At 37.5% G+C, this 27,972-nt stretch overlaps 1 protein-coding gene across 2 annotated transcripts in view; it reads left to right on the forward strand.

The window, feature by feature from the left end:
• Positions 1–27,972, forward strand: part of LOC149565253 (uncharacterized) — a 176,555-nt gene that overhangs the window by 37,941 nt on the left and 110,642 nt on the right. Inside the window, exons 3-4 of one of the 2 annotated variants that reach the window (XM_089818797.1) lie at positions 4,928–5,020; positions 5,110–5,184. The exons of the other annotated variant lie outside the window; for it this stretch is intronic. Of the exons in view, the coding sequence (XP_089674923.1) occupies positions 4,928–5,020; positions 5,110–5,184 (168 nt within the window). The remainder of the gene's footprint in view (positions 1–4,927; positions 5,021–5,109; positions 5,185–27,972) is intronic. 2 annotated transcript variants of the gene reach the window in all.

A 27,972-nucleotide genomic window follows, 5' to 3' on the forward strand; every position in this document is an offset into this window, starting at 1 on the left:
GTATCCAAGTATACATCAGCACAGCAATCAATCAAACCATGCTAAGGTCCAAATGCAACACCTCATTCTCATATAGCTCCCAAGCACATGACTGGTGTACTCAATACCAAGAATAACCATCTAAATGAATTTTGAAACTCCAACTACAAAGTCAAGAGCACATCATGATCCAACTTCTCCTCTTTGGAGAGCACATGCTCTAATGAGAACATCTTTTTCTTAAGAGAAGTTATATCATGCTAATACTCTTATGTGCAATCAAGAGTCCATTATGGTGCAACATCAAACCATCATCTGAACCAAGGATCAACTTTCAAAGTTGACTAGTCATAAACTACCAAAGCATCATCTCAACCAAGGATTGACTATCAAAATTGACAAGTCATAAACTAATGCCTCAACCAAAGACTTCAAGATTCCTCCATGGCTAACCAAGATGTTAACATCTTGAATAACTGGAAGTAACTATTAAATGAAGATCACCCAGTGGTCTGCACACACTCAACTGTTGTATGAGCAGCTCCAGAAAATAAAATAGAACCAAGATCTCCAAGGGAAGAAGTAAACCACCACCAAAACATCAGTGTCAAAACTGAAGGATACCACCAAAGGGTCTAACCAACCTATCCACAAAATACTGATAAATACCATCCCATTAGTCCCAACAACTGACTACACAGGGTTTCTAATCATCCACCCTTTCAATTCAATGCAACATGCTAATGCACAAATGCCCACCGACAAGGCCATTTAACTAAATGCGCATCAATGATAAAAAGACGTATGGATATAGAAAATATGTGTCCGAGTCATTCTACTACGACTAATCGGTGGCCTGTTTAATTTGAACCTGAAATAAAGTAGATAAAGCTGGATGCAAGAGAATCACGCAAAAGAAAACAATTATCTTGGGAAAACCTCTTGTCAGAGAGGGAAACAACCCAGCCCACCAAAAATTGTTCCTTTATTGAAATCTTCAATTCAATTTACAATACTCTGCTCTTGATAAGAATTTCTTCAAGACTCAAATGATCATTTAATGATCAGAGCTTTACGCTCGATACATAAAAGGAACACATATACTTAACATCAATCATAATGTAACCAATTAGTGTTTTCAAAACTGAGAAAATATATACTGGAATGACAAGATGCTATAACAATGTAAGAAGATAATCTCAGATAAAATCTTCATAACAACGACCTCAGATTTAGACTGCAAGATATCATCATTCACTGGACTCTATATAGAATGGAACATATATTCCCACTGTAAATAGAACACTACAGAACCTGTAATCCTCTCCTAATGCATGGACCAGCAACAACAAATGGAGCTAACAATAATATATGACATCATTGAACACCACCATCACAAAATGACAACCACCAAAAACAAAAGGCTCTTTGCATACTATCTGAAGATAATAAAACATGTCTTTCTTGTTTCTAACCTCCATCAATCTGAATACAAAGGAGACATATTCACATATTCAGGATAATTCTCCAGTAGTGAATAATAATCTTGACCGCTTGCTGTTACATATGAAATCAAAGACACTGCCATACACACTTAGGCGGATCACTAAAGTGTCACTTCATCATTAAACTCAACATCCACACTGCCTGTTACATAACACAAAGAAAATACCACATAGAAAGTGTGAAGCACGAACCAAAAATGAATACAAACTGGTCCAAACTTGAACAATATACAAAGGCACCAACATAAATATGAGAAGCCATTTTAATATGACTAGCTTGAACAGAACCAAGGAAGACTGCAGATAGACAGATAATATAAGGAGGAGATTTTATGGAAGAAATTTCTTTCATTAGCACATCACAATTCAGGAGACGACTGAATTTGGAACCACAGCAGTAATCTTGTAACTGGATCTCTATTGCAGCTACTATTCTCAACATTGCCAACACAGAAAACTACATAAGTAGTCGATCCCAAATTGATGCAACATTCAAACTCACCACCAGTTTAGTAACATGCAAACCAAGATAACAAGGAAGATAAATTTTAGATTTCAAGACTCAAACACCATTTCACTTGAATATATAAATCAAACTAAACAAGCATCTAGGAGAGAGATTAACCTCCTAACACTAAACTACACCACCACCTATAAGAATGAACAAATAAATGCCAAAACCCATCAACCACATACATGAGCATGCAGTGCCAATGCTCGTATATATATGGATATCTATGACACCATAATCATCACTTTGTTTACTTGTACTCAACTCTCACTAAACTGAGATTCCAAGTCTCACACATGTGTCAGTGATGTCCTCAAACTAAAAGACAACATGTGTACGTGTCTTTATCAAAGGCATCACTTTAATAATACTAAAATTTGAAATTGGTAGTAAGATTTACCATCATATTGGTCTCATATGAATATGCACTCCCACAAGTGTTCACTTGCTAAATCATTAGGATGTTCATACAATCACATTACAAACTTTAAAATGTTACAAGTACTCATACAAGTACAATCTTCTCTATCCAAGTGAAATTTCACTTGATCCACTACGTAGTGCATTGCAAATTTTCTCCATTGCCCATTCCATGTCTAAAATCCAATTCTGCATATGAAATATATGATTATTAAAATATTCTAGATAAATGCATGCCTTATCCACCAGATTATGAAATAAACAGTAAAATTCAAAAACCGAATCTATATTACTACTTAGTGCTCAAAATAATTCTTTGATGACTAGAAGCAGTAGAGAATTTCATATTGTATGTGAAATTTCTGCTCTTCAAAAAGAAACATCCTCATTAGAAAAGTTGCAAATTATAGACACTCACACACATGTATGTATGAATATGTATGTGTTAGAGTGGTGTTTGATGTTGCATCAAAGACCAATCTATCAATGCCTGATCCAACCACTCAACTTATAGTACATAGGAAGCAGTTAATCCCTTGTCACGAATCTTGAGGAGAGAGCTGAAAATTTTGCCAACAATCTCCCCCTCAGTGTTACTTGAGGAGATTCGAGCATGTGACCAAACTCTGATACCACTTGTTAGACTGGTGGTTTCCGTTGCATCAAAAGACCGATCTATCAATGCCCGATACAACAACTCAACTTATAGTACACACGAAACAGTTAAGCCTTGCCACTAATCTTGAGGAGAGCGTTGAACATTTTGCCAACAATATGTGTGTGTGTATACACACACACACACTCAAAATCTATTCCCTCGAGCGTATATAACAATTTATTGCAAGTCGATTGGGAGTCTCATTTTCTTGATATACACTGGGCCATATATCAGTTATTCTATGAACTATCTTTCAAGGTTTGTATAGGAACAAAAGGTGTGTCAATAGAAATTGGAAAGAAACAAAGTGAGTATTAAGGTACATTTGTGGCATCATGGAACATGGCCTAAATAAAATTAGAATGATAACTTTTTCTTGACAGAATACGTGGATGGTGACTATTGGATCTGTAAATGACAGGAAATCCACTTTACGATTTGTTTTCATTATGGGATCCAGTCCAACAGTATGGGATAGTAAGAAGACAACAGTATTGCTTGCTCTTCTACATGAGCAAGATATCATGCCACAAATGGAGTTATTTGTGAAGCAATATGGTTACTTTTTGCTAGGAATAGGCATATCCAAGCAACAACTTATAATTTGGTTGTGTAGCAATTAGGGTGTATTCAATCTTGTTCACAATCCAATCTTTTTTTTGTCCTCAAAAATCATAATTGTTAAGTGTCACTATATTTAAGAACATGGTCAACAACAAAATATTCAAGTGCAATGTTATTAAACTGAGGGGCAGCATACTGATGTTTTATCAAACCACTTGCAGCAATGAAATTCATAGTATTTCAATGCTTCTTGGCTTGTTCTTTAGAAAAAGCCATTAAGAAGGGTGAGATTGTTAGAATAATAATCATTATATTCAATTAACAGTTGGAATAGTTGGTTAAACCAATAAAAGACCTCATTCATATATTCTTTTTTGATCAAATAATAAGTTTTCTCAACACCTCAAAACATAACAGCACAAAGAAGCTAACACTCGAATGACAAACACACCATTTTGGGTCCTCAAAAGAATATTAGATATTTCTTTTCAAATGGAAGGGATTGCTAGAGAGAGATAGTACATGAGAGGGAGTCATGTTTTTAAGAGCATTGATAATTTTTTGTTCTCGTAGGAGGGAGAGTAGCTTATTAGTATGCACAATCTCATGTCTGCCAATTTACGAATATGACACTATAAAAAGATCACAAAATTTACCTGTGTTGAGTATCACATTTTATTAGCAGTATCATAAGAATAATTCATGCCGTTGGTTAATTGTAAATGTAGTTTATGATACTGTCCTTCATTAAATCGGATAAGCAGTGCAGTTTCCATATCACCAATGCTTAGTAGATGATCATTTCAGTTAACAATTTGCAACTGCCATAAAAAATGCAGCTTGGTGTGCTCTAGAGAGACAAGACATTTTATCAAGAAATTGGGGTGGTGGTAGTAAGGATATGAAGTATTTCACAATCTCATGGTCACAACATTATCGTGAAGGTACAACAGACTGGATTTTTCTACAAGACATAATTGATGCACATTAGTAGAAGCAGTGGTCTATGTGTGTTGTTCAACTTGTCCACTGAACTCCATATCCCAATGCTGCTCCCTGCCCCCTATAAAAGGTTGAGGAAGGGTAAGTCCTTACCAATCCTTTAAGAAAGCTTGTTTAAATTCAAAATCATACATTTCTGTCTAGGTTAATGATAACTTTTGCCTTCGTATTGCATCTCTGAAAAAGGTTATCTTTGAATTCGTTAGTTTAACTTATAATAACTATTGCCAAGATTCTTGTTCCAATATTTGTCACTTCGATACAAACATGCTTTATTGGATCTCACAGGTGGGAGCAGGAATTTTGGCGATTCCAGCAGTCACCCAAGAAGCTGGATTTTTAGCATCAGCTGCAACATGCTTGCTATGCTGGTTGTATATGGTAATCTTTTTTCAAGTAAAATAGGTGTGTTTGATCCATTATAGGATACTCTTGTTTCTCTGAACATTGGAATCCAAATAATGATGCAGGTTGTAACAGGACTTTTGGTTGCTGAGGTGAATGTTAATACAATGTGCGAGCTTGGCTCAGGTGGGGTATCCCTAGTAAGTGCATTCCACCAAGAATTTATATACATATAAGTATGCTTTTGTTTTGGCAAGACTGAAGAACACTTCTTCACAGCTCCTTTGTTGAGGGTTTTTTAATTTCTTATTCCTGTTGAAGTCATCTCTTTCTTGATAATTTCTCATACTTCCTCCAGATGCAATATTTTTCGTTCTATTATTTTTTTCATAATATACTACCAAATACATGCTTCATCCGTTGTCTTTTAGAGGTGACTGGAAAAAGGTCATGATTGTTTATAACCATCAGACATTATGTATGGTGTGGGCGAGTCTTTTTAATCTAAGATAATAATTCATGATTCAAAGTCGTAGGAAAATCTTTATCCATTCAAGGTAATAAGATTGCAACTTTAGGAATGTTTAAAAAGTGTAAAGGTGTTATATGGTCATGGACAGTAGCAACCATTGGAGAAAATTCCAAAATTTTAGAACAAAAAATGGTTCGTGACTTAGTTCATAGCAGAGTAACGTGAATTGCTGCAATTCAGGCGATTTGGACGATTTGGTGGTCTGACTAAGGCCAAGTGATTCATGGTGATTTGGTGAATCAGCTCGCCGATTTGTGTCAGAAATCGCAAAAATCGTGATTCATGGCGATTTACTAAAAATTGCCCAAAATCCCCTGAAATCGGCTCGAAAAATCAGCAAATATTTCATTATAGGAATTTCATTAATTGATAAATACTTCCCAAATCTAGACAATCTCTTCGACGAATTTGCATCAAATACTTAGTATGGATGCACAATTGAATCTCGTCCTATATCATGTTTGAATTCATGAGAGAAGTGAGTTAAAATGACAAGCATAATTTCCCATCAGATTTATGTAATATTATGCAAGCACCAGATTTAGCTAAAGAAGCTATGTCGATTCATGAAGAATATCAGAATGCAATTTCCTTTCAACATAAATCAATCCTGCATTTTCTTATGTTAGCATCGATGCATATTCATCCATAGGAGCTTCATTTTTCTCAGAAAACCCTAATTTTTAACTTAAAATTGCAACATCAGGAAGCCTAATATTGAGAGCTTGCGAATACGAGAAATCGCAAGGGTAAGATTGGAGGATGCTAGAAATTGCGAAATGGTAAGTAAAAATGGTGAGTAATGTTTTAATATATATTATTTTATTCTTTATCATTTTATTTATTTATTTCTTTAGGAGATTAAATATGATGAAAAACATTCTTGTTCCTCATTTATACTTTCATTTATGTTTTAAAAGGTAAAAGAAATTTGATCTTTATTAATTTTTTAAAAATTGAATATATTTACAAGAGAGAAATTAATATTAACTTGGAGATATTTATATAATCTTTCACAATGTTATGAAAATTTATAAATATTGACAACATTTATAATACTATAATCTATATATCTATGTCATGACTCGTTATGATCCTATGATTTTTATTTACTTATGCTACAATTTACATTTTGCAAATGTGATGGATTTATCAATTAGGTTTCTTGTTTATGTATGTTAACTTCTATTTGATGATGTTATGGTGTTTTTTAGTTATAATTAGTAAAGGGTGCATGCAACAAGTTTTAAATCGTTAAAATCTTTAAATTTCAAGGGTTTTTTCACTTTGCCGATTCATAGTGGAGATTTAGGCGATTCACGATTCGAGTAAGCCTTGCCAATTCCGATCTGATTCCGATTTTTGGTTTTTTGGTTTATAGGAAACTCTTTTGCAAAATTGGCTCGTTAATGAAAATATTTTGGAATAAAATCTAAGGCTATCCCAAGGATATTATTTTTGTTGGTGTAAATAAGTATTTACTTATTACACTTACTTAAGTTTACTTAGGTTAATGCATTATTTAATTATTTTGCATTATTTTATTTGTGAGACACTTAGGAGTTTGTGCACTCTTGTGAGTTGTCTTGATGACATCACAGGGGTCCGCACCTCTTTTAAGCACATGTTGTCTACAACACAAGAATCTTCTACACACATATGACACTTAGTCATTCTTATCCATTTATCTAGAATGTTGGATATGGTGCTTAGTTGTCTTATCTTTTGGTTGTTTCTAGAGACATTCTAAGTGCTTCTTGAGAGGCCTTTATATACAGGCACTCCTAGTGTGTTGATCATCACATTCTAAATAGAGCAATGTACTCGGACATACTCTGATTAACTGATCATATCTATTTTTGGTCTACAGTTGTGCTTGTGTTTGAGTTCTTAGTTCTTGGGTGAATTTTGCGCCTAGGAAAATTCTTACATGGTATCAGAGCAACTTGGAGATTTTCTCATCACAAGCCGTTCGAGACCTTTTTCTTGCTTCATCACCTCAGCTTGAATCTGGAGTACTGCAGAAATTGGGAGTGTCGAGCACCAGATCTGACCTCACCATTGCATCCAGAACGCTGATTCGGTGAAAATCGACTACAAAGCTGCCTACCCTAGGCCAAAGTCGATTGAGGCAAATTTTTTTGCAAATGGGCACCTGAAGGACCGATTTGCAGAATTGGTATGATCATTTTAGATCTGTACATTTAATTCTCAGATCTACATTTTTTCATCTGCATCTCTGCTATTTTTTTCAGATCTGCATTATTTTCCGAAATTTTTTTGGCCATAGGGTCATAGGAGAGATTTTTTGCAGGTGAAGATTGAAGCTTGTTGGTGCAAATCTAATATTTGCATCACATTTAGAAGGTCCAAAAACTCCCAAATCAGATTTTGTTTCATCCAAATCGGACATCTGAGGCAAAATCTAGAGCCATTTGTTTTTGGAGGTGTGGCGACGATTCAAAAAAAATAACAGAAACAACGATTTTCAAACAGCGATATCTTCCTCATACGGACTCCTTTTTGCGAGCAATTTTTTTGTTTTGGGGTAGGATTTCGTGATCTACGCATTGGTGCAAGTGGTTTGAGATCTTTGTTTCTAAATTTTTATGCAACTCCAAAATCTCGAATTTTGCCACTTAAAATGCTTGGTACGGGCTCATCTGGACTCCAAATCAGGTTCCATTTTTTTTTGAAAGTGCATATTTTTTTGTCTACTTTCCAAATTTGCAATCACATTATAGGTTTTGTAGACAGAAATAGGCCCTAAATTGGCAAGTGGCTTTCAAGTGCCAACAACATCTTTTTCAGGGGGGGTTCTTTGATTCTTTGGGGGTTCATTAATTGATCTCATGGAGTCTTGTCAGATTTGTCAATTTGGTATTAGACCACAATTGACAACAAGGAACTATTACAAATGGAGGACTTTGATAATTGACCATCTAAGAGAACATCCAGGATTGCTTCCTTATCTCTATTCAATGCCACCGCATTTTGATTGGACATATATTATCAAGCTTAATCAATTTCAACGTAAAAGTATGAGTAGGGAATCTTTTGGTCCTTTTAGATTGGCACATTTTCCTTGTGATATTTGGTGGTCTATTTGGGAAGCATATGGAGATCCATGCGATCCTCCATCTCCAATGGACTTTCTACATCTAGTCACTCCAGCTATGGTTTCTTCAACCTCAGATGAGATCACACCTCCAGCTCCTGTTGCTCCTACTGATCCTATTTCAGCCATAGATGCTTCGGAATCAGTGCAGCAGGATACTTTATGTCTTCCTACTCTACCTTCATGCGAAGACTTCCTTTCAGACATTGCACAGTTGTTCCTGGAGTCTCACATTGAAGATGTGGGAGATATTATTGATGACATTTGTCTTCTTTTTGAGGCGGATACTTCATCCTTTGCCGCAGTGACAGATTCATGTAATTCAGCACTGCAGGGTACTCATGGTCTTCCAGGTGATGATTTCTTGCCAGACATTTCAGTTCTGTTCTTGGAGTCACACACAGTAGATATGGGAGACTTTTATGATGATTTCTCGCTTCTCTTTGCTGAGGAGTCTTCTACAGTTGTTGCGAGGGCCCACTCTGACCCTCAACTCCATGCTCTACATGATCAATCCTTCTAGATTGGCGTGATTGTGGATTCTTCTTTACAGCATCTGCAGGAGGTCTCTTCATCAGTTGAGAAGACTGTTGGTTTCCTGAAGCAGGTTCTACCTCCTTCCTTGTTCGATCTGCTCTTCTCTTCAACAATTTTAGAGGAAGCCATCATCAGTATGGACATAGGGACTTTTGGACAGGCTTTAGAGACACCGATCATCATAGAGATTCCTTCTCCATATAGGGGACATATCTCACAGGTACCCTTGCTCTTGTTTCTTCCAAAGGGGAGGAACATCATCCAAAGGTTGTGGATCAGCTTCTAAATTGGAGCATTTCTCACTGATCGGCATTCTATTTTTAAGGGGGGGGGGGGGGGGGGACTACCTTGTCTCCTTCTCTTTTTTGGGGGGGACTTTTTCCTTGTAGGAGGTTTTGTCCTTCTCCATTCTTTCTTGTATATACATGGATGTATGTTATAATGGGGGGGTCTTGATTACCCCATCCATCGATGCATCCTTATTCATCTCTCTTTTTGGGGGAGGGTTTTTCCCATGAGGTTTTCCCTCTTTCCCTGCTTTATGGGAGATTTGCATCCTCATTATGTACTTGGGTACCTAATATGGCCTAGTAGCTGGGACCCATTATGCATCTTCATCCTAATTCGTAAGCTTAAGGGCATCCCCTAAGTTGCACTTAAGGGGGGGTGTTGGTGTAAATAAGTATTTACTTATTACACTTACTTAAGTTTACTTAAGTTAATGCATTATTTAATTATTTTGCATTATTTTATTTGTGAGACACTTAGGAGTTTGTGCACTCTTGTGAGTTGTCTTGATGACATCACAGGGGTCCGCACCTCTTTTAAGCACATGTTGTCTACAACACAGGAATCTTCTACACACATATGACACTTAGTCATTCTTATCCATTTATCTAGAATGTTGGATAAGGTGCTTAGTTGTCTTATCTTCTGGTTGTTTCTAGAGACATTCTAGGTGCTTCCTGAGAGGCTTTTATATACAGGCACTCCTAGTGTGTTGATCATCACATTCTAAATAGAGCAATGTATTCGGACATACTCTGATTAACTGATCATATCCATTTTTGGTCTACAGTTGTGCTTGTGTTTGAGTTCTTAGTTCTTGGGTGAATTTTTCCCTTAGGCAAATTCTTACAATCTTGATATGAAAAAATTACTAGTGGAACTTCATTTAGTGTACATCCATTTATGATAAAAACACAATGAGAAGAACATGGCTATAAAATCATGTCAAATTTTTGGAGTTTTTTGCAAGTGTTAGTGTTTGTTGGATATTATGACTTTATCATTAGGTATGGAGAAAAAAGGTAGCACCATTTCTCTAAGAAACAATTTCCATATCTCATTTAAAATACTAAAAGACAGTACAAGACTAACATTACAACAAAAATGTAGCCAGAGTGGAATCATGGTTTGAAACCAGATTGAACAATTTGGCAACATCAGCATTGCAAGCTAATTAACAAAGAAATATCAAACAACAACTATTAATATAGAACATTGGGAAACCGACATAAATTTTCTTGCTATATCCATAATAAGACTGCATGCTCAAATCACAATATTTTTTCGAATTCTTACCAAGTATAGCCAACAATTACCTAAGATATTATAGATCATCAGTATCAGAGAAGCCAACTGAGGATCATTGTCCTGAATTAATTTTTACCACATGCCAACAGAGGGATCATCAATTCCAATGGGAGTTCATATGTATCAGTTAGATCTTTCTTTGGTCCACAACGAGGAGACAACTAAGACCAAAGATGGAAAGTCCATGTCTTTTCAGAGTCAGGGGAATCCAACTTCTGCTGAAGTGGGGGGGGGAAGACTGACCCTCTTATTGGCCATGGATGCTGACTGGATGGGATCTCTTAGTGACAGGTCCCTAGAGGACTGAATGGGGATCCTTGTTATCAGAATGTGTGGGAGAACTTTCGCGTGGGGGGGAATCTTCTCATTGCAAGGTATGTTACTGTAGTGTGACATTAGTTCTTGTATGTGGGAAAATTTGATAGGAAATATGAGAAATTAATGTGGAGGCTCCATTTAAAGTAAAGATCAAAGGTGGAAGTTGGAGGCAGAAAGTGAATCACACCTTGCAGAAATAAAAGGGGGATGGGAAGTCCTAGCAATTCGAAAAGAATGGTAGACAGCTCAACATAAGGGAATTCTAAAGAAAAAGGAGCAACAGATAGTGAGTAATTGGTGGCTTCAAGAAATAAAACGTGGAAAGCAAGGAAACGCTGTAGACCAGGAACATACAAATAATCGCAATATTTTAAATAATTCAAAACTAGCTAAATATTTTTCATTTTTCATGAGTGGAGATGATTTTATAGAATTGAGGTAATATATCTACCATTAAATCCCAATTTGAAAAGAATATAGCTTACTAGTTTTGCAACCATAAGTTGTGTTATGGATAGATTAAGAATGGGGAAGGAGTGTAGAAAAAAGAATTTTGGGAAGTGGCTAACATTCAAGAATGCCCTCTACGACCGACGCTTATGAAGAAAGCCCTCTATGGAAAACATTCAAGAATGCCCTTTGTTGGTTTTGCATAAAGAGTAAAGTTTGCCAACTGCTTCACGCCTCTGCAATGCTCCCTCGAACTTTGCGCGGGCCGAGTAATTGATCACAGACGTCGTTCGTGCGTGGTGTGTTTGTGGTGCTCCAGGTTGTGTTTTTCTTATCTCTCATTGTTAGTCCCGTCTTTCCTAGTTGCTTTTGCTTGTGGCGTGTTCTTGTTTTCAACTTCTCTGTTGATGCTCGATACTACTATTTGCTCCTTTTCCGGCTATGTTCGTCTCCTATCGAGTGGTGTTTTCCAAAGTGTTTCTTGTGCATCTCCCTATTGTGTTGTGTGGTGGCTCCGAGAGTGCTGTCCTTGTCTGGTGCTCATTCTTTCATGTGTCTGTGTCTGTTTCCTGAGACTTTCTGCAACTACTTTTTGACTTAGGCTCATGCATCGTTTCTCTACTTTTTAGAGGGATTGATAATATAATATTTGACGCTGGGTACTCCTGTGTGCTCCTTTCCCAACAATTTCTCCTTCCGTTAGGTAGTTATTGCTGGCATGTTTTTATTGCATCTCCATGGTGTGCTGTTTTGTTTTGTGGTGGCTTCGAAAGTGCTTTCCTTGTCTTGTGCTCATTCTTGCATGCATCTGTGTCGGGCTTCCATTTAGTTGGGTGGGGATGAACATTGGACGTGATCTTTACTTTTTGCTACCTAAAACTTTTTGTGACTACTTTTTGGCTCTCATGCCCATGCATTGTTTCTCTTCTTTTTAGGTGGGTTGTTGTTGTTTGGCCCACTATTTCTCTTGGTGGTTCTCATCTTACCAGTCAATTTGCTCATTCCTTTCCCACCTTTATGGAGGTCCCACAGTCACAACAACCATCTTTGATGTATTAGAGATGTATGACAAGTTGATCAAGCTAGAGGTCAACAATAAGAACTTGAGGGGTACTGTTTAGTCTCTCTCCGAGACTATTGCTGACCTCAAACTGTAGACGAACTTGAATTCATTGCTTATCAACAACTTCTTCACCACTTTCATCTCTGAGACAACAGGTATTAAAACTCAGTTTGACTATTCCATTGGATAGTTAGGGGAATTAGACACCATCAAAGATAAGAAGACAAAACTCATTGCTAAATATACATCTCTACTATCTTAAACTAAACATCAAGTTAAATCATGGGCCTCCATTTGCAACAACACCCCTACACCTCTTTCGAGTGTTGAAAAGTTGGTCTAGGGGAAATTGATGAGGAGAGAGTGAGGTGTGCCTATGAGCTCAACCTAAGGGTTTGGGGCCTTTCTCACACCACAACAGATCCTATTTCAATCATTCAGTCTTTCCTTAGTGGTCAACTTGGCATCTTTGATATTACGCTGGATAGATGGTGGTTCGACCTTGATAACATCCTTGACCTTCGGTTTCTCTCTCTACTTGATGGGTTATGAGCTCTTAGAGCGAAGAGGAGATCATTATCTCTTCCCACTAAGATTTATCTTGATGAGGATCTCATGAGATCTCAACCTGCGGAGTTGAGACATTTTAGGGGTCTGGTGGTAGAGGCAAGGGGTAATGGGAAGTGGGAGGTTATCTGGAATCTCAAAGCGGTTATTTGGAATTCACCTTCTTGCGATTGGGAGTAGAGGCAACTTTCATAGCCAAATGAAGGTCTCACTAGCAGTTGGGCAAGAGTAAGCCCTCCATCGACTTTCTTCTTTAATTGTTGGAATGTCAATGGCAGTCTTTGGTCCTTTCTTGGTCTCCTTCAAGATCCTATTGGGCGTATTGACATTTTGGCCATTACTGAGACTCATAAAAGTCCCGCCCATCTTCTCCCCGAATTTTTTGGGTACTAGAGGTTAAAAGTTTGCAGGGAGGAGGTACGGGCTTCAAGTGGGATTCATGGTTCTAGGGGTGTTTCCTGTTTGATTAGAGATGGCCATTACCTTCATGGTCCATTCTGACACCTCTACTAGATTCATGCAGATCCATATTGGCCATACCAACTGCCATCACAGAGATATCTTCATGGTTGTCTGCTGCTTTCAGCCTACCTCCTCTTATATGCCATACACATTTCTGAGGATGGGGACCCCTCTATGGATTTGTATGAGTGCATCTCCAAGTTCTCGATCATGGGTGAAATCATAATTTTGGGATTTGATGCATGGACTAGAGATCTTCAAATTCCTCTTCATGACTGGGGCACACACTTGATTTGTACTCATGAGATAGATCGTGACAACTTGAATCTTCAGTGCCTCTCCAAGGATAGCCATTGACCTCCTTCATGCTATAGTCATCACCTCCTCCAACTTTGTGAGTCCTTTAACTTGGTGATTCTGAATGGTCTCTCTTGCTATCCAGGTTTTGACCTCTTCACTTGTTGACCCCACTATGTGTTGTGAGGTTTTCACACCATCGCCCCAAAATTTTGGGGCCCCCCTTTTTTCTTGATTGCCTCGGCAAAATCTTTGGAGTTGTCCAAAATTTCCGATTTTAGAAAATTTTACGTTTTGGACACTTTTGGGCTAGGAGAGATGGTTAGATTTGTTTTTCACCCGATTTTAGCTTAATTTTCCAAAACGACTAATTTTATCCTTAGGCCAAACAAGTTTCAAAGAACAACGATTGGCAAGATAAAATTGTGAATTTTGTACTTAGACGATTTTTTGAAAAATTGGATATAATTGTATAAACTTGAGTAATTTTCAAAAAAATGAAATTTTCGTTAGATTTGGGTTTTGAAAAATCTTGAAATTTTTTTGGTGAAAAAATTAATTTTGTGATGGTGAAATCAAATGAGAAAATCGATTTTAGACTCTAGAGAAATGATTTTATTTTTGTTTAAAAAAAAAGTTAAAATTGCATGGCAAAATCAATTTTGGATTAAATTTCAAAAATTGGCATTAAATGGATTAAATTTGCCTTGAAGATTTTAGAGTCTTTAAAGAAATTAGTAATTTAAAATTGAAAAATCAATTTTGGCTTGCCAAATTTGATTTTTAATGATATATTAATTACTAAATCATCATTAAATGAAAACGTTTAGCATCTCCAAGGCTTTATTTATTTTATTTTTGCAATTTTGGTCTACCAAGCAATTTAAAAATGCAAATTTCATTGTGGCAAAATTAATTTTTGGCTTATCATTTAATTGGGACCAAATTTTTACATGAATTAATGTTTTTCCTCTCCTAGGTGCAAGTCGACCAACTAGGGAGGGCAAGTGAATTAGGTATAAGAGGGATCTCCTGCCCCTTGTCTCCTCATTCTTCCATCTTCCTCTTCCATGGTTGGAGCAGATTTAGTGTACCTTGGTGATTTTTGGCAAAGGATAGATTTGCATTTTGTTTGGCGATTTTCTTCTAAAGGGAGCAGCTTTCCATGCTTGGCAAATTATTTCAAGGGCAGATTTATGAGCTAAAAGAAGATTCTAAGCATGGTATTTTTTTTCCAAAGGCAGATTTCTCATGGTTTAGGTCTAATTTCCTCCATGTTTGGGCGATTTTTAAGGCAAATTTGATTTTCATTGCCCTAGCCGATTCTTGTTGAAGTCTGATTTTTTAGCAAATAGGCTGCGATTTTCCTCCTAGAGATTGGACGATTTTTGTTAAAGAAAAGAAGTGATTAAGTTTGCTTTTTTTGGCACATGCATGGGCGATTTCAAGTGGGCAAAATTCTGATTTCTTCAGCTAGGGCATCAATATTTGCAAGGGGCTTGAAATTCTTAGGTGTTATCTGAAATTCAAAAGAAGACCCGGCCATTGGTAAAAGTAAATTCAATTCATTTAGAGTTGAAAGTGGTCCTTAAGCAGATTTCCTCCTTGTTCTTATCTAGTTTTGTTTCTCTTGGTTCATCTTGCATTCATCATCCACCACTTTATCATCCCAACATAGGTTGAAGATTGGAGATTGATAAGTGTAGAATCCATGATAGGACATTTGAAGAGGTAGAAATAAGTTAGACCACCCTAGGTTGAAGTTAGGAGATATAAGTGTAGTCCATCCTAAGGTAACGAAAGGGCAGAAATAAGTGGTAGTCCCACCCCTAGGTTGAAGATTGGAGATTGATAAGTGTAGTGATAAGACTTGGCGAGGTAGAAATAAGTGTAGAATTCATCGATAGAAGGAAGGTTGGAGATTGATAAGGGTAGCCCATATCATTTAGAACGAAGGGGCAGAAATAAGTGTTTAGAATGGTAGATGTTAATGCAAGCAAGAACCCTAAGGGAACAAACACTAAGAAAGAGAAGAAGATCTGATGCCCAAAACAACTTTCTTCTCGAAAATGAGGCAAATAACCGATACCAATGTTAGTACAGTAAACATGATATAAGTAAAGGATAGACTAAAGGAAGGACAATCCCCTATGGCAAAGAAGATATACAGGAGTGGAATCGTACACGCAACAACTTTTCCTCCTACCTTGCCTTGTCCAGAATTGGTTATGGAGTGCGCATCTAGGTTTGATCTGATGAGTAAATCCATCATTTTTGATGAAGGGAAGAGGGCGTTGCCCAACATTGGCAGACAGGCGATCGAATAAACATTTAACATTCCTTAGTACAAGAGCATGACAGTGGTGATGATGGACCAAGCGGCCAAGTTATTTCAGGATAACTAGGAAGCTTATTTCATGCATCTAAAATAGGATTGGCTACACGAGGGAAAGAAAGGAGTAACCAGATCATCAAGGCTCACAGTGGCAAATTTCAAATCAAAATATTGCGATCTAATTGTGCTCCTCAGCCGGATTATGGGCCTAGCTCAAGGTATGCAATTCGAAAACTGGATGTACTTCTTTATTGATGAAATTGAAAAAGGAAAATAAAGATTTGATTGGGATAGGATCATAAGCGAGAATCTAGAGTTGCAATTAGAACCGTACAAAATCAAAAGCAATTCTACATGGGATCCTATTTGTTTTATCTAATTGCTAGATTGTATAGAAATCCTGGACTTAGGGCCTTAGGAGAAATTGGCAGTGCGCTGGGGCAGTATTTGGTGCATGAATGCTATCCTCAGCTTCATTTGCACAATAACAAAGAATATATGATATTTTGTGATGCCTTTTCCATGAAGACAGTAAGGGTACTATAAGGGACACCTGCTAAGAGGCTCTCATCGGAAGCAAAAGTAAAGATAAAAAAGTATGAGAGTTGGTTCATCCAATTTTTGCAATTTGCATACATTAGAGTAGCAGGAAGCACAATTTGTCCCAAGAGACTTCCAAGATACCCACCTGCCAAAGTAGTTTTGATGGAATTGGCTAGGCAACTTGAGCATTATGATAGAATAATGAGACTCAAGGGTGAGACAGGCATTACTTTCTCATTCGGAATTGGCAATGATAGTTGCCCCAATTGTGTCGCCTTTGCAGTTGTGGAGAAGGAATTGGAATGGTATCATCTAGGATGGTATAGAGCAAGGCAAGGATTCAATCCGAATGGTCTTATCAAGGTAGCTCATGGAAATGCATTTAAACATGTTCCCACTATAGAAGACTTTTGGGCCAATGCCAAAGATGACTTTCATGTGAGAAAGCTAGCTTTCTCAAGATTGTCGGTGAACATGATGAGAGATATCAGATGGAGAGGCCTTGATAATCCTGATCAATTGGAAGATGATGGAGATGTGCTAAGAGAAGATTATGATACAGTAGAAGAAATAGAGTTGAATCTTGTAGATTGGGATGATCATCAGGATCCTTCCTTGGAAGCAGTCACAAAGACAGTAGATTTGCATACCGAGTCATGGTATAATGGAAAGTTAAGGAAACTACAAAGTCAAAGGCTACACCTTACTTATGAGAAGATGAAGCCAAAAGAGGGTCCAGCGGAATCAGTCAGACAGAAGGGTGAAGGAAGTAGTTGGCAACAAGAAACAGTTAGAAGCAAGAAGAGAGTTTTGGAGGTTGAGAAAAGAAAAGAACATCCATAACCTCCAACAAAGAGACAACATGCAACACCGTCAAGAGAAAGTATAATTGACGCTAGAAGCGAAGAAGATAACACAAGTGAACAAAAGGACCGCAGTAGAAGTGAGCTCGGATTTAGAGTGAAGTGGTTATAGTAATAGAACCGAGTATTCTCCTCTCTCAGAGAATCAACAAGGAGATGACATGGCAGTTACTAGTGAAGAAGAAGATGAGCCTATTGATATCAAGGAAATGAGTCAGGTGCCCAAGGTCGTTGGTGATGCTTTGTTACTCGAACCAAATCCAGATTTGGGGAGATGCATTGCACCACTATGGTTAAATCAAATGCTTATGCCGAGGGGCGAGGTAGTAACTGCTCAAACAACTGAAGACATGCAAGGATTAATGGAAAAGGGTGATAGTGAGAACTAGAAACAAATGGTAAAAATAGTGGCAAAGGTGATTAGAAGCGATAGTGATGGTCACTGAAGGGTTCAGATTGCTATACCAACAGTTGACAAGGCATTAAATGAGATTGCGGCCCAAGAATATGAGATAGTGGAACACAACTTGGGAAGGAATACAGATGACATAGAATGTGAGGAGATCCAGGAAGGCATAGTTTCAATTAGGGAAAGATCGAGGAAAGCAAATGAAAAGATCATAAAGTTGGAGGCAGAGAATAAATATTGGAGAGATTGCTAGCCTATCCAACAACTGCACCAGGAAGCCCTTCCTCAAGACAGCGGGAGCAACATAGAATAGATATCGCCTCAGCTACATGAAGTCAACAATTGGATCCATGATACAATCCAAGACGGGCGAAATTTTTGGCCTTGCTTTATTTGGACATTTCGGTCATTAGTGACTTTTAGAAATAGATTCAGAGTATTTGAAGAGGAGTGGAAGGATTTCCTTCGAGTCAAGGATTTGGCTATTCCCAGGCTATAGACGTTCATTGGGCTACCAGAGACATATTTGGAAAGGGCCAAGTTGGTTGATGAAGGATGATTGAGCATGATAGAGTCTTGGTTTGTTACCCTGACTACCAGATTGAGAACACTGGAGGAAATACAAAATGTAGTTGCACAGCACAACCCAGGCATCGACACTTCGATTTCAACCATGATGAGCGACGTTGGAGCGGCACTTGATTTTGAGGATATTAGAGAAGAGGACATCAATGAGACAGGGCTTGGATAAAAGTTGGATGAGTTAGGAAAGCCTGTTATCAATAAGAAATATTTGGGCACCCTTTCCTTCCTTAGTGCCTTTATTGGATATGCAAACGAGTATGAGAAGGACCATCAGAAGACACTACAAGCAGCAAGCAACATGATGAAATCAGCGGAACTCAAGATAAAGCACACACCTTGCCCTCCCATGGAGGAAGTCAACGAAAGGCTAGCTAGGTTCATTGCCTTAGCTAAAAGAATCAAAGAAAAAGGGAGATTTATATTAGAAGATCATTTGATGTAAGCCCAAGTGGCAATTTCTCTTTCTTCCAAGGTAGGACAAGTGTCTAATTCTGATTGGCAACCATTTTGGTGCCTTTTCATTGGTAGCTACTTTTTCATTTTTTTATTGGTCCATTGACGAGGTGGCATCTTCTCATTGTCCAATGGGGTAGCAACCCTAATTAGGGTTTCTAGGATCCGATCTGGATCGTTGATTTTGCCTCTATATAAGGCCATTTGCTCTAATTTGTAATGGTCGAAGAAAATTGTTGCAAAGATAATGCCAAAAAATTGCTTTTCTTTCTCATTGTTGTGACTTGCATGGTGATTAAGAGCTTTTGGTGTTGCATGGTTTCTACTTCCAATTGTTAGAACTAGATTTCCTTTTGAAGTTGTTAAAATAGATTTCCTTCCAAGTTGTTAAGTAGAAAGTAAAGTAGATGAATAGTTGCATGGTAGCATTAGTGGATGTTTGATAGGGATCAATTACTAGACCACTAGCATCCCAGCGGCTTGTTAGGAAGCCTTGTGTGGAAAACTAGTCCCTTTCCCTTTGAATCATTGCATCTATGGAGGTGGAGCCGCCGGTTAATTTTCATTAGATTCGATCCCCGTCCATTTGCTAATCTTTCCATTCATAGGAGTAGGAGTAGAGTAGCAAATAATTGAGTAGTCGAAGTTTAGAGAAGTAAGTTAAGTATCAGGGCACACTCATTCTCCATCACCATCACCATCAACATCACCTGGCATTCATACCGAATCACCATCACCATCATTTTAAAGATCTAAGTTGTCTCAAACATAAAGCATAAGGCCACCTACATGATTATCAACAAATCACATCGATAACTGAGTTAGTATCCATAGGTGTAAGAAATATTGGAGTTATTGCTTATGTCTTCATAAGTATTAACTTTTCAAAGAGGAATTGTATGTTTGATACTTCGTATTAAATATTCAATTGCTAATATGTTATGTGGTATAAAAAACTAACATCAACACTATGGTGGACTATGCCCTCACTTGTGCCTCCTTCATCTCCTCCATCATCCGTTTCACCATCACCCACCTCCCCTTGGCCGATCAATGCCCTCCTCATCCTCACTTTCCACTTTTCCTCTTAGCCCTTACCTCCCTCTTTGTCCTTCGTCTATGGTTTCCTGCCCTCGTACCTCCTTTCAGTTCCCTAAGATTGATTATGATCTCTTCATAATCCATCTTAGACAGCTCCTACCCCCAAAACGCATCTCAAATTCTAGCCAAGCTTCTTCCATGTTCGACTTATTGGTCGTTGTGATTTGGGAGTCGACTCTCCTTTCCATCTCCCACTATACCTCTCCTTCTGCTCTCAACTCTGTGTGTCGGAAGACTTGTTTGATAAACCAGTGGTTTGATGATAATTGTAAGGCCTTCAATTGCTCCCTACGTGTGGCTTTTTTTTGCTCACTCCCCCTCCTACACCTAGTTACGGCACTAGTATCACCATCTTCTTCACCATAAGAAGCGGTTGTACATTGCTTCACAATGCAAATCCATCTGCGATACACTTGTACACTACCCAAAGCTTTTCTAGTACACCTTGTTCCCTCGTCATCCCCCTCTTCCCTCCACTCTTGACCTCCGATCCCGTGCCTCCCACACCTGCACTCTTTACGACATTCCTGGCCAACCCACCTCCTCCCCATTGCCACCTATTTACTCCCTCTAATATACGAGGTCATTAGATCCTTCAGATGTAATAGAGTTGCGGATGAGGAAGTGTTTTAGGCGGTGCTCTTCAAGCCTGGTATTTCAAAGGAGAGTAGTTTGTATTGACTTCCTTGATTCTTGGTTGAGATACGTGATCTATCTGATCTATAAGACCAGGCTAGTTTCAGACCCTCACAAGGACACGACCATCATGATCAGGCATACCTTTTCCAAACTTTATGCCATTGTGTTGAATACTATTCTTTCCAGAGAGCTTGATAGGAGATGACGTAGGGTGAGAGACCAAGCTGGCTTTCACATGGATTTTTCTGACCATGGACCATATCTTGATGTTGCGAGCTATCATTGAAGAGGCTCAGCATCACTCGACAAAAGTCTACTACTATTTCGTTGACTTTCTGAGGTGTTTGATTCTGTCCCCTGGGTGGCACTTTTCTAGAGACTCGGAGAAATTGGGATTTCAAAGACTTTACTGACTATGATAATGAGGATTTATGAGATAGTTATGGGCCGATTCAGGACTTGTGATGGGTTCTTTGATCTGATTCCGAGCACCATAGTGGTGAAGCAATGCTACGCTCTTCTCAGAGATTTCTTCACCACCATAGTGGTGAAGCAATGCTACGCTCTTCTCAGAGATTTCTTACTCCTGGGTGATGGTTGTGTTGATGTGAGTGTTGTTCCACTACAACATACAAAATCAAATATTTAATGTTTCAAGGAGAAACACCAAGCAATCAATCCTCTATTGATATAAGGCCATCTCTCATGCTAATCTTGCAAAGTAAGATTAGGAAATGACTTCAAGGTTCCTTCTTAATCGTAGACTTCACTCAGTCTTATGATGTGATTTGTTGGTTATCACAAAGGGACTTGCGTTGTTCATTCAATGGATACCAATCCTACATTCTAAAGATTTGTCTCTACAATGTGTGATGAAAATATAGTTCATCATTTCCACTTCAACTCCAACTATTAATTTCTAACCTCTATTTCTACTTCTACTTCTATATGAATGAAAGGAATCATGGATGAACTTGGACCCTACTAGATGTATCTTGACCAATGACTCCATCCACCTAGTGCAAGCTTCTAAGGAACAATCTAACGGTTTTCACATCAATAGCTACCCTCTCCAATCCCATCAATGGATGCAAACTAAAGATTGGATATCAATTGTAGTTAAGTGCTCAATCATCGGCTTACCACACAAGGCACTCCTACCATCAGCAAGAGGCTAGTGGTGCGGATTTGTCGAGCCATTCAAGTAAACATCCACAATGACTTCCATCCAACTAAACTACTTCTAAACAACATGAAATGAAATTCTAAACTAAGTGAGGAAATATGGATCACCATGCGATAATAAAAATTTGATCACAACGATTCACCATGCAAGACATAACAATGAAAAGTAGAGAAAATTTGGTATTATATAAGCAACAATTTTCCAAAATGTCCTCCTTCACATTAGAGGGGTGGGGTTTATATAGGAGCCCCAATTACAATGAATGACCAAAATTGATTTGAAATCAAAGGCCAAGATTCATCCACATAAGCCCTATTTAAGGTTTCATAACCACCTACTACAAACATTAAATGCTCACCCAATTACGATTAAGCACCACCTTGTAGGCCAATTAGAAAAATTCATTGCCTTCTTGGACCAATAGGAAAATTCAAAAGAAACCATTGACCAATCAAAAAATGGCCATTATGCCACCTTGTCATCTTAACCTACAAGGCAAACCACCACTTGTAAACAATTATAAAATTTTGAATAATAATTGTAATAAGACTTAGAAAATCATCACAATAAAAATAATTTAATGGGGTAATGCAAATTTGATTGGAAAATATTTAATTTATTACTATTTATGTTTTATGTTCCTTTATTTTATTTTATTTTTGATCGGTAAGAGGTTGAAGCCAAGATTAATTATTATGTATTAGTATTAATTATTATTTTATTAAGCACGGGTAGATTCGAACCCAAGACCTCTTCGATAAGAGGCTCACAATTTACCGTTGCATTGTAGGCTCTTGCCTTATGTTCCTTTATTTTAATTTCCTATTTATTTATTTATTATTATTTTTTATAGGTAATCGACCGAAGCCTAGATTATTTATTATTCATTTATTAATATTGTTAAGAACTTAAGATTGATTATTATTATGTTTTAATTGATTATTATTATGCGTTAATCTCAAGTGGATTCGAACCCAAGGCCTCCTTGATGAGAGGCTCACAATTTACCGTTGTGTTGTAGGCTCTTGCCTACTTTTTTTCCTATTTATTAAAACCGATGCCATTTAGATAATTTCAATGCAACAATGGATGAATTAATTAATTAATTTTTAAAATCATTCCATATTTTGCACAGTCGAGGTTAATTTAATCTGCCCCCAAAATTTAAAAGCCACCATTTGCAAAGTTGAGGCAAATTTTAATCTCATCTTAATTTACAACCATTTATTTTTATTATTTATTTTTCTTTAACTTTTGTCACTTTCTCTCTTCTCAAAAATTATTTTTAATAATTACTATATTTTTTTATGTTATTCATACCTTTGAAATTCGATCATGTTTTACAATCTCCGAATAAATTTTAAAATTTCAAAGCATCTCATTAAAATCAAGAAGATGTAGGGTGGTTTTGAAAATGAAATTGTTTATTAATCTTGGAGTGGAAACCACTATGCACTTAGGCAAAACCATAAAACATTAAGTGGAAACCATTAGACACTTAGGAAAAACCATCAATCATTAAGTGGAAACCACTACATACTTGGGAAAACCACCAATCAATAAGTGGAAACCACTACAAACTTAGGTAAAACCATCAAATGATAAGTTGAAACCACTAGTGACTTAGGCAAAATTACACACTTTCTTAGTGGAAATAAAGAGTGACTTAGGTAAGTTCATGTAGTGTGCGGTGGAAATCAAGGGTGACTTAGGCAAGTGCATGTAACATGTGGTAGTCACCATACACATGGACAAGCACATGTAAAGTGAAGTGGAAATCACCATGTACTTAGGCAAGTACATGTAGTGTGCAAAAGTCAACATGCACTTGGGCATGTACATGTATAGTGAAGATCACCATGCACTCAGGCAAGTACATTATTTTTGGCTTAATTTTAAAAAAAAATTCTCAATTTTATTATTTATTATTATTATTTTTTAGCCAAATTTTATCAAATTTCAAATTTTCCACAAATGGCTAGATTTTTCCCTCTTCTCCCATTTTTGATACTTAGCCAATATTTTCCATTTTTTTCAACTAGACTCTTGGGAGACTTGCAAAATTCTTCAATCATTGCCAAAATTGCTCTACCCCATAGACTTAGAACAAAAGAGGGGGTCCCTATTTGCAATGGGGTGATGGTGTGAAAACCACACAACAAATTGTTGCTTACACCAAGTTCTGATCTCTATTCTCCTCTTTGTTGACAATGTAGTTCTTTTGGCCTCCTCTCTTGAGGGGCTTCAAAAACATCTTGATGGGTTGGCCACTACTTGTGACCAACGTTGCTAGTTGTGAACCTAAGTAAGACTCGGGTTATGATCTTCAACCTTCTGAAGACCTCACACCTCCATTTTTGCTTTCAAGATAGGAGTTTGAGATTGTCTCTTCATACACATACCTCAAGGTTAAGTTCTTCAGCCCTCGCCATGTTGGAGAGACTTTGCTTCAAACATCAATTTTAGGACACTATTTTCAAATTGTCCCTCCAGGACTCTTTGGTCAGACCGATAGTTTTATATGGTTTAGTGGTGTGGGGGCCCTCTCTCCTAGATTCTAACTGGGACTCGATTGAGTGGGTTCTTACACTTTTCCTTAGGTGCATCATTAGATGCCATCGACCCACTTTGCACAGTGTTATTTTGGTCGAGGTTGGAGCACACCCCTTCAGACTTGGTGCCATCTTTGATCTGATCTAGTTTCTTCATTGTCTCTGGGGTTATGTGGATTTTGCTTACGGTTGTCACATATACTCCTATTTGGCTTACTATTCTTCTATCATTGTCACCAGGCCAAAACCATTTGCTAGGGTTTGTTGTTGGTGTGCTCGGGCCACTACTTTACTGGGCTGGATCAAGATTGACCATCTCCCTCCATATCAGTTCTCTTTGGATGCCCCCGCTTACCTCCTCCCCTCATGGCAAGAGTTGAACAAGCATGTTAGACTTGATATTTACAGGCAATACGTATCACGACTTGGAGTAACCCTCCGGGGGGTTTGCATTCACGGATGGCCTTTTATGTTGAGCACTTCCTAGATATTTAGGATGGGATTATTGTGTGTCCTATCTACTTGGCCTGACATTGGAATGACATCCTCAGTATCTCTCTTGGTTCCTTCCAAGTTGGCTCCCACCGGCTCTGGGTTTAGATAGACCATCACATCAACAGAGAGGACCGAAATTTTGCTTATGTACCTTATCTGAGATGGATACAAAGACCCACTTCATTTTCCATTGTCCCATCTACTATGAGATTAGAGGGAGGTTTTAGTGCTTTATCAAAGAGTCTAGGTTCGTATCTACCTTTTTCAGATACATTGACTAGCGTTGCCTGACGCTTTATCTCTGGGAGACAACACAGCTTTGGGACCACACTTTGCAGCTTCTTTTTCCTCAGAATTAGGCTTTAGATCAGCTTATCACTGACTTTTTCTTGCCCATACCTCCTCCCAGGGGTATGTAGTGGCCGCTCTATACTCCACGTCTAGTGGTACTTAGAGATGCTTGGGACCCTTGGTTGCCCCGAACCATATCCTTCGATGCTGGACTTTTTCCAGCCAAGGAAGAACTTCTTGTCGTTTCCTTGGTGTTCTCTTTTGCTTTCTTGTTTTACTCCTTCTTGGACAATGTTTGGTGCTCCTGCTGCTATTGTTTCCTTGTTTGAAAGCTTTCAATATCTTAGACCCTTTTGGTGGTCTCTTGTTGGACATTAATAAATTGTCTTATCTTATCTTCTCTAAGGCCAACATTCATGAGAATGCCCTTTGTGGCTGACATTCACTAAGAACGCTCTCTACACAAAAGTATCTTGGATCTCTGGATTCCCTTTAGGAACCTCGAGATTTATCATGAATGCCCTTTTTTATAATCTAGTACATATCTCCTACTAATTTTATCACATATCTTACTTAAATAATGTCCTTTATCCTATCACTAAATGATGGGTATTTCTTTAGTCCTCTCTTACTCGATGATTCCATGTTTATCTCTTACCCTACGAGATGACAGGACCATGCTCTGATACCATTGTAATGTCTCCTATTTATCCTATGGAATTCAGGACAGTTTTTTTCGAAGTTCAATTGCAAGATTCTTCCACTTATAAAACTTATACTCAAAACTGATAGAGAAAGTGGAAAAATGTTTGTCGCTTATCTCAACAATTTGGTTATAAGATTATACAACTCAGGAATACCATCTTGAGCAACCCCCTTTCAAAGTAATATTCTTTTGAGATGCCAAAGTACAAGTGTCATGCCATTTTACAAGTAGGAGTATGCCACTTCAAATAATAACACTACTAAATTTATACTTCGAGTCTGACATACATGTATAATAAATACTAGAGTCGTGGTTCTACTTTCTTGAGTTCACTTCTCTTATACATCCTTTTTGTTTTTTCTTATTATCCTCTCCTCTTTCCTAGATGACTAATGTCTTACAAATCTGTATATATTTGATTTTCATTACATTTATTAATTGTTCTATATGCATCTCTGATACTGCATAAGTAGAGTAAAAGCTCTTTAGTTTTAATTTCTTCAGACCTCTTGCTTCCACACCATCTCCCGAACACCTTTCTTATGTCACCCTGTATGTATAGAGAGATGTTTAAACTTATCGGCACGTCAGTACTTTATTAGAAAACATACAAGTTGTTTTCTTAGTTCTCGATTTCTGCCAATGGAGACTTATGAGTGATTACTCCCTTTTATTTACTGCACATCAAGTGCCTCATCTTCATTGGTGTAGCTTTGACCTTTCTTAACAAACTTAAATATTTGTGATTACTTCATTAATCTATTCCGGAAAAATTGTTATCTAGCCGCATCTTTATGTGTGTAGAAAGTGAAGTTCGAGATACAGTAGGCTGCCAACATGGATTACTGCATATGCCGCATCAGTCATTAATCTTCTAGATTAGGCCCGAGACATTCCAAATGTTACAAGTCTTAGAACAAATCTCTGATGATTGGGTTCAGATGTGTTTGTTGTTATCGTGTGGAGGCGTGATCCTGACTACTTAAAAATCTGATTGCTTTGTCAATGGTTGAATAGATTGTAGTAGTGTCTGATGCTTCTGATTAGTTTTATCTTCCCTTAGTTTTCTCCTCCTTGTCCAGTGACTGTTCACTAAATGGTAGAATGCAATCTGACGTAGTTAATGCAATTTCCCAATAATAATAAGTGTCCAATATTAGGCATCTCGTGTAAACTCTATACACCCATGTATAGGTCCATGAATTCCTCCTTCCAATGTTATTTGTTTTCTAATGGGTGATTGTTTTGGGTTTCTTGGAGACAACTTGTTTGGCTTCCAAGACCATTCTTATCCTCATGTCTTCTTTAGTGAATATTTATAACAATGGATTCCTAGCATTAGAAGTCATCAGGCCTACATGTGAACGAATGAAAAGTTAAATTCTATAAATATAGTCGACGATGTTATATACATTTCTCAAGTTCATTATGTGGGTCTGCGGTTGTCAGTCTTCTTATCTGCTAATCTTCTTGTTCCATTCATTATAGTGGGCTCTGTGATGATTGTTTCCCATATTAAATCTGATCCCTTTTTCCCCTCAAACCTTCAATATCTTCCCCCCACAATATACATCCGTCCATGTTTCTTTATATCCCCATATCAATGAGTATCTCCACTGGAATATGAAGTGGTGATTCGCTTCTAGTGATCAGGGCTTTTCAGCCAATATGTTTATCTGTTTCACTTATGAAACTCTTAATTAAATTGTCGATTATTTTGACACTTACAATCATATTAATGTATTAATTGATTTGTGGTTAACATGTGGGAAGATTAATATATGAATTATTGGTCAATCCATATAATATTATTAAATTATTATTTAATTTATATTTGCTATTCATATTGTTATTAATTATTTTTTTTATCCTCTTTATTAATCTTATATA

Source organism: Cupressus sempervirens, chromosome 3 (genome assembly GCF_028749045.1).
Source record: "Cupressus sempervirens isolate cs-2001-9-10 chromosome 3, ASM2874904v1, whole genome shotgun sequence".
NCBI lineage: Eukaryota > Viridiplantae > Streptophyta > Pinopsida > Cupressales > Cupressaceae > Cupressus > Cupressus sempervirens.